The following is an 8,645-nucleotide window of genomic DNA, read 5'->3' on the forward strand; positions in this document are numbered from 1 at the left end:
GTAATAAAGTATGAACATATGGTCAAATTGTGTGCCAGTTTTCAATGGGTTTTTAAGTAAGTTTAGGTGTGGTAACNCTTTTACACAAAATATTAATATGATTAAGGGACAAAACAAGGGTATAACTTTTATTTATATAATATTATATAATTACGAATTCAAAGCAATTAAACAAATAGGGATATTTTCTCATGAAGATTCAACTTAGCAAGTGAGACTGCACGAAACAGGCCATCAGTTCCATAATGCCAAAAAGAAAGCTGAGTTTGCATAGATAGGGAGCGACATGCCCTTATAGGCTACAGATAACAACAATAATATAACTTACGATATACTACTAGCGACTTGTCTAATAAGATATATTAAATATTTTCATTTATAAATGAGATTCTACTGTTGTCATAGTAACAATGTTATTCCAGATCTCATTAATATTTAGCACAAAATGGTCTTATCCAAAATAACAAGGTATCAATGACAACTTTGTTCTATACAAAATGGCACGTTGCACCATGACGTTAAGCATATTATACAGTTTGTCGCCATGGAAACAATTGGTTCTATGGTAAAAATTTAAGCAGCCAAGGCAGCTTCCAGAGCCTGACATTTTTGTCCTCCTTTCACTACAGATACAGGACGACTGAATCGCTTACCTTCGGTAATACATAGATAAGTCTGAAATAAAAAGAATTAAACCTGTGTTAGGGCAAAGATAATGGCAAAACAATTGACTTCTTCAAGCACAAACGATGATGAATTCCCTCCTTATTCCCAAAATAGCACATATGAATCGATTAGTGCTCCGTCATTAGTAGTTAGTTTGTTTGTTAAGGACGGTGTAACAATTTGATTTATCCGGCTAGCTGTTTGCCAGACAGCAGAGCCTCGGATGTTTTGCATTAAAAAACTTTTCTTTACATGAAATATGATAGCATGGATTATAGAAGAAGTTCTACTTACATGAGCATAAGGGAGACCATTACGTTTTTCCTCAGTAGAAGCATTAACTCCAACCACAACAAAAACTTCTTTACCAGAATCAAATACAAACACATCCTACAAAATTTTAAAGCGAAATGTAAGATGGTTTAGGGTTCTTTGGAAGAGTTTTGGGAAAAAAGTGAAAGTAAGACAAAATAGAGGAAATGAAAACATGTTATATCATTTGATTCTGTGGTTTCTTAGCAAAACGTAAACCTTTCTTGAAGTTATTATGTTCTATCATCCATGTAAATACCAAAGACTCAATTCCGTAAAAGTACAAAGTCCTCTTTAATAGTATGTTAAATTGAACAGCTATGTATTAAAATCACTTACATCATCAGATAAATCAGATCTGGAGACGGGTTCACCTTTCTTAACGGTTTCAAAATTACCGCTAACATATCTGTAATATATAATAATTAGTTAACATTTTAAAATATTTAACGTATATTGAAGTTAAACGTATATGATGATCATTTTGGATTTGAGTCGTATTTTCTTCGACACTTTTGTTGCCAGGTAATGGTTTCGGTACGATAATTGAATTTATGTTTGACTTCTGACAATAAGACATAATGTAAGATTAAGGTATATAATACCCATGACATGGTGATAAGTTAATATTTACCGGAAGAGAGCGTTGTCGTCATCATCATCTTCATCATCGCTATCGTTATCCTCGGGAAGTTCATCAGTTAAAGCATCATAGAATTCATGCTGAAATATATAAACCGCTTTTGATTAAGTGTAAACGGTGAAGTTTGCTGTAAAAGCATAAACAATAATACTTATATTTTATAATAATCAATATTCAATTAAATTGAAAGATGAAAATGATTTAACAGTTTCCATTGACAGGTATCCTTTAAGGCATGGATAACTGATGTACGGATGAATATCAGATACTTGGGAAAAATTTCGCGTTCATAATACTGCGTGTATGCTACATTATTGCTACTGCTTTAAATCAAATCACTTAAACCCTGCATATGGTTTCGGTATGTATTTTGAAATTAAAATGCCTTTCATAAAATAAAGGGTCATAACTTACTCCGCTTGGTGTATCAGCTTCTTCAATAGTTTCTGAATCAGCACCACCTCTTTCAGATTTAACTTTATTAAGGTACATCATAGCCTGAAATAATGAGGACCCGTGTTAGATGTAAAAATGTCATCTAATGTGGTAGCTGCCGAAGGCCAACAAGTACAAGAACATGAAATAAAAGACCCCTGGGCCAATAAACGAGAGATAATTGAAACAACCTTATCAGTCACAACCACTAATCTTCTCATCATTCGATGTCGATGCGACTATTGAAACGTATACTTTTATCATTGAATTTGCAGGAGTTATCAATCAAACGCTCGAACAGTTTCTAATTTGCTGTCTCATTTTTTCGCCAAATTATGGATGACTTACCTTGAATTTCTCATCCTTGCTGCATTCTGATCCATTGAACTGGATGAGTTTCATTCCCTTATCCAGTATATAACAATCTGATGATTTGATGATCTCACGATTAAGTGGTACCTTTAAACAGATGCAAAATATATAAAAAAACCCAGAAGATTCTAATGCAATTAAGGTACCTAACAATGGGATATATTGAAAATAATGCTATTCAACATATATCATTACATGATATGAATAGAATTATCGTATATTTTACCATAATGTGCCGAAACCAAGGATGAAGTATTTCCTTCCTCTAGGGTATATCTGCAAATTACAGACGTATATCAGCGTTATATTTCAAATTTTATATTGGACATTTGAAAACAGGGATAATATAACAACAATATGGAAAAGGCATACTTCTCTAACTGTGATGTGTCTTCGAGTTCCACTGAAGTGCATCAAACGTGTTCTGTATTCTTCAGGTGTCACGTGACGGAAACCAGTCTTGGCTCCACCCTCCATTGTTCTAAAATAGATTAATGACATTTTTAATGTTTGAAAATTATCAAAATTGCACAACTGTTGTGTGTCCATTAATGTGAACTAACAAATCTCGGATAGTTTACTATGCTTTGATAAATCATAACTTTTTATTCGTTATGACACTTCTCATAGATATCCACCAAAATTTGGTCATACTTACACTATTTCTTCGAAGTAGGATTTGAAGAGTTCAGATTCGTGTCCTTGAACTTCACGATGTTGGACGGCAGCATCGTCTAAGAATGTATCTAATTCCACTGTTTTATAAGCAGCAGTACCATACTCATCCTGCAATTATTTCAAAGATTGTATTCCCTATTCCCTTACACAATCGTATGCAACTAGCCGTTAAAACATTATGACAGCTATCCGTGGCACAATTTTGTCTTTTCGACCAAATATTGAATTGCAGTGAAGCAATAAATCCAATACCGTTTCAGTTGTTTTTCAAAACTTACTTGGGAGCTGTTTTTACCAATCCAGAAATGAACATCAAAGAGAAGACCATCTGATTCTCCATCAGTGTATGTCTGAAATATGAAAAACAGACTCAGCATATAAGAAGTGTGGGGGCAATAAAACTTGTAGTAGAGAATGAGTAAATATTAGTGCACTATCCTTGACATTGAGCCATAAAAATACTACTATTGTTCTATACAGATATTACATGTTTTATAGAAATCGCTATCGTACATCAAGGAATTGGTCGAAATAAATTATTCCCGCCTTCTCAAATAATCATCTTATCTGGAAACACAAATGTAATAAATGTTAATATACGAAGCTTTTTGTGTTTGTGTTCAAATAGATCAGTGAGGTGATCTTCGATATACAACAAATAAAGGACCATTGACATATTTTAACTTAAATTTCTTTATTGATAGTTCAGTTTGTTACTCACATTCAAGATAATATATGAATCACCATTATAGAATTTGCCATACTCTTCTTTAGGCCAGTCTTTAATTTCAAATTGCTGTAAAAAAATCAATATGATTAAAAATCGGCGAAGTAACTTAAGGCAAAAACTTTGAAGCAATCTTTAACTGTTTGGATTAGTAGTGTAAGTGGTCAGTTGCCTATCCATCACAGATGTCTTTTTTCATATTGTTTAGTCTTGTACAGTAGAAGTATATATCCTGATAGCCAGATGATAGTGGAACTCCTATTTTGATGATTATGTTAACCAGATTCGATCAATGTTATATAAAGAATCAAATTCTCCCGTCTATCTTGATACATCCTTTTAATGCATGTTTCAATAATAGCATTACTGTATAAATAACGCTCATATGACTTTAAATGGATCAATAAGAGCATGCTGAATGTGTACTTGGGACAATTTGATTGAGGATTGGGAGGAGATCATTTCCAATTTGTCGTAGTTCCGCAATACTTAAAGGTGTAACTTGGTCATGTCTGTTTCTGTCTTTAGAAAAGGAACCTTTCTTATGTCTATGTTTATGTTCATACGTTCAGACTTACTTCAACTCTCCAGATTTTGAGACCAACTTCCTGTCCTGCGCCTTGCCATGCTGGTTCACCTTCAGCTGATTCCTCTGAAATATAACAAACGTACTTGTCAAATTTTCTAACACACAGTACATAAATGTTAATCGATTAAGTTCACTTTAACAAATAATACATTGGGATTTGGATGATTCTGATTTTATCATTTAATTTATAGAAATGGAACAGAACTTGTTTTCACATTGTAGGACGAATGAAATAATCGTAACTTTACATTTTGGTATCGTAAACAGAAGATATTTAAAACTGTATGCTAACGAATGAAATTCGATTGTGTTGATCGAACATTTTCTTCCTGTGATACTTGTACACAAAATTGAAGTATCTACAACAAAATGAAATACTTACTTTTAACCTGTTTTTCTGTGTCGGATCCAAACAAAGCCATGTTGGAATCCTTCCAATCATATTTCTTAGCTTTTACTAATCCTGAAGGGAATGACAAATTTAAGAATGAATACAAGAATAGAAAGTCGCTCACATGCGAGTAAGTCTCATATTCACATGTATTTATATAATAACTTGAAAATGTATATTACGTAAGTGTATAAGACCTTCCTGCAATTTTTAAATGGACCGGAGCTTCCGGCAGGGTATACAACATCACAAGAATCACATTCTGATAATTTATATGCTGACTGTTCCGAGTCATCTATGCTCTCGTAGCAACGGTAGTTTGTAATATGTGTGACTCTTTCGCTTGTAATATATTTTATTGTAAAAAGAAGTGCACAATTATAAAGCCATATTTACCAGACATGTTGAAGATACAGTTCAAATATTATTCAACCTGTAAAATAAACATCAGACAGTTTTACATTATTTTACATTTCTTCACCGTGTTGAGCAAAAAGAGATGCTTTTCAAAGTATTAATGACTCAAGTGATTTCTCGCTTTTTAGCCATTGTTTTTGTTCTCAAATAAAAAAAAGGTCACTTTTTTTCTTCTTCTTTCTAAATTCTAGAGAATACCCTCGACGAGGATTTTAATGTGAATTCAAGGAAAGAGAAAAGTGAAAAAAATGGAATGAATGGAGTTTTACATCCTACTTTTTTGCATCGTGTGGGCTATTGAAGACGGGCAACGCCATACAGGGTACAATGAGGGACATTTTGTCATAACAGCGGCATTAGCCTGATCTTTTTCTGTCGAGGGATCTTTAACGTACATAGCCTTTAGTACTCGGTTTAGGGACTCGGTTTATTGTCCTATCTGAACCACTAGACGCTTTTTCCATGTAAACCCCTCTTACAAGAGAAAAGTGAAGAAAAACTTTAAGACTTTATATGGTTTCTGACTAGATTGTCAAGACGGCATCTTGTTGAAGAGTCCAGGCATACCTATAAATGTTATTTAGTATTGTCATTGTCTATGTGAATGGATAATTAAAGCTTTTAAAAGAAACCTTGTAAATAGTGAAGAAATGTAAAACGTCAGTATGTGGGTGTATAGAATGTAAACTATTTTATGCCTGAATGAATAAACTATGACTTGTCTACACTTACAACATTAAAACACTTACACTGACCAATGTATCATGTCAGTATCTTAATGGACTGAAAGGACGGTGTAGGTCTTATTTTTGCATTGAAATAAATCAATATATACGTCTTGCTGTTTGGCATAAAAATGGACAAAAGAAGAAGATTGCCACTTTCTTGAGACGACTATGAGTCGCGTATACGTGTACACCGTACTTATATGTTTCGACCATAATCACTACAGTAAAGAGAAATGTGAGACCAGTACTGCTAGCAACTAGACACAAAGACAGAAAATCACAGTTGCTGAGATACTTTGAATCGCAACCCACCTTTTATCGTATCATTTTGAACATTATAGCAGATATAATTTTATAAAAAGCCGTGATGTGTGTTATCATCTAAATGAGGTATCAGTTACATTCATTTGAAATATTTGGATCATTATACTCAACTCTAGATGAATTAAAAATATTGCATATCTAACATCTCCTACGACAAGAAAAGTTAAAGTCATCGAAGTCTACAAATCAAATAGAGCAGCGTTGGTCAATGAATCAGTCAAGATAGCAATTAATGGCGAAATCAATCCGAGGAAAGGGTACCAATTGCTCTACACCAAACATTGTGCATTTCTGGATGGATTTATCCTGAGAAAATCTACGTTACCCTATGATGTATTCCTTCTGACTGCTATATGTATAACATGGGTTCATGTGATGCTACTCGGTTGATCTGAGATCTGAGTGACCATTTACCACAAACAACCTAATTATACATGATCTAATAACAAAATGCTGTCTTGAAGTCATATCTCGGTAGAATCTTACGCTAAGACCTAGTATATCCCAATATATCAAAGAATTTTTGTTTTCGCCTTTTAACACACTATTACTTGCAAATAAAGAGCTATATGTGAACATTTTAGTCACTGAGTTTATGGTTTTGTAATAATAAGGTAATCTTCAGAATATCAATAGAAAGCTTGTAATGAAACTTGCAGAAAACATCAGAATATGACTAATTCAGGTCAGAGGTCACCCGGTGAGAATTCTTGTAGATCAATGCCGATCAACCCCAGTTCAGTGTTGAACTATTTATTGATCTTGGTCATATATTATTTAGAATATATTCAAAATTATCGTTGTATGTACTTTAAGTAGAATAGAATGTCCTAATCAACATAATAACATAATTAAGTTTCACATACCACAAATTCTCAAATAACAAAATCAATGTCAACCATGTGTTTTCAATTACTGCAGTTATATGAGATTACAAAGATATGGTATAATTGATTTTCCTTTTTAAAGACTGATTACTCATGGAATAATTTGCTCAAATTTAAAAATATTTGAATAGTTAAACCTTGTGTTGGTTTTTATTTTCATGTTAGAACCTTCTACACTCCTCCAGGGATTTAAAGGGGGATTATAAATCAGAATATATACCTCGACCTTTGCCAGGATTGAACCCTAGATCCCAAGTTTGGAGAGCAAGCGTCTCACTGACAACCAGACATGGACTATATAAGTAAATTCGAATCATATGAAAAGGTAATCTTTAACACTCCCACTTATCTAAAAATGAGCATTATAATCTGGCAGAGCTGAATTTCAGTGCGTTAAATTCAGGGCGTTAAAAACTTGTCACTCGTGTTCGGACGACTGAAATAAGTTCTTATGTTCCCTTCGTGCGATTTAGAAACAAGACATTAAATATATAGATGTTTAACGATCATTTTAAAGTTCAAATATTATTGACAAGTTTTTAACTGAACATTATCATCAAAATATATTACTAATTAATCATACTTAGCTATTTAACAGAACTTTAATATCGATAATTTGATATGTGACTCACTGACAAAACAAGTCAAGGTAGTCTGACATTAACTTAGTTGGACGTCTAGTCAACGTTAACAAATAAAGAATATAATGAACTCTTTGAAGAAGGAATGAAATAATGAATGAATGAGTGGATATTAGACAATGAGACCTTATTTTGTCGTCCATGGATATATCAAAATAAGTTAAGGTCTTTAAGTACGTACAATGGGACAGAATGTAAACACATGCAATGAAATATAACTACGAAAACTACCAAGTAAAAGAATGGAACCGGGGCACTGCGCTGTACAGTACAAATTATGTTGTTAGGTTTTTATTGATTTTGGAGTAAGTATACGAACGCTGTTCCCGAAGGTGATATCGTACCTTGTTCAATTATTAATACCCTAATTAATTATTGACAGACATACATTGAATAGATGAATTAAAAGAAAAGATATGATAGAAATTGAATGACATGGAGTTTTACTTCTACTTTTCTGAACTTGATAGCAAAGCAATGAAGGGAATTTTTACATAGAGAGTTGCATTGACCTTCTCTTCGAGAACAAAAATTCTGCACAAAAGTCGTAAACACAATAATTGAATAAATGTGTAGAAAATAGAATAAAAGAATGAATGAAAACACGACCTACGATATTTCCTGGCAGACTAAGGAATTTCAAAAGTGGAGATAAAAAGTATTGGGTTTCTGCCAGATGTTTTAGTTGAACGAGTTCAGACTTTTGAAGGTTCATGGTCAAAATGACTTTTTACACGCTTGGGATTCTCCTTAGTAATTTGATAGTTTGAAAGTTTGAGGAAGTTTCGCAAACTATTAACGCTAATCTAGTCACCGAAATGGCACCCAAACCATG

At 33.1% G+C, this 8,645-nt stretch overlaps 1 protein-coding gene across 1 annotated transcript; it reads right to left on the reverse strand.

The window, feature by feature from the left end:
• Positions 1-1,960: 1,960 nt before the first annotated feature.
• Positions 1,961-4,886, reverse strand: LOTGIDRAFT_105757 (hypothetical protein; the record flags this gene model as incomplete). Its single annotated transcript, XM_009059825.1, has 8 exons — positions 1,961-2,119; positions 2,405-2,515; positions 2,801-2,909; positions 3,087-3,214; positions 3,385-3,456; positions 3,828-3,902; positions 4,412-4,485; positions 4,805-4,886. Coding segments are annotated over 8 exons (810 nt in total), but the record flags the coding sequence as incomplete, so codon positions are not given.
• Between the last annotated feature and the right edge of the window lie 3,759 nt (positions 4,887-8,645).

This window comes from Lottia gigantea (genome assembly GCF_000327385.1).
Source record: "Lottia gigantea unplaced genomic scaffold LOTGIsca_4, whole genome shotgun sequence".
Taxonomy (NCBI): Eukaryota; Metazoa; Mollusca; class Gastropoda; family Lottiidae; genus Lottia; species Lottia gigantea.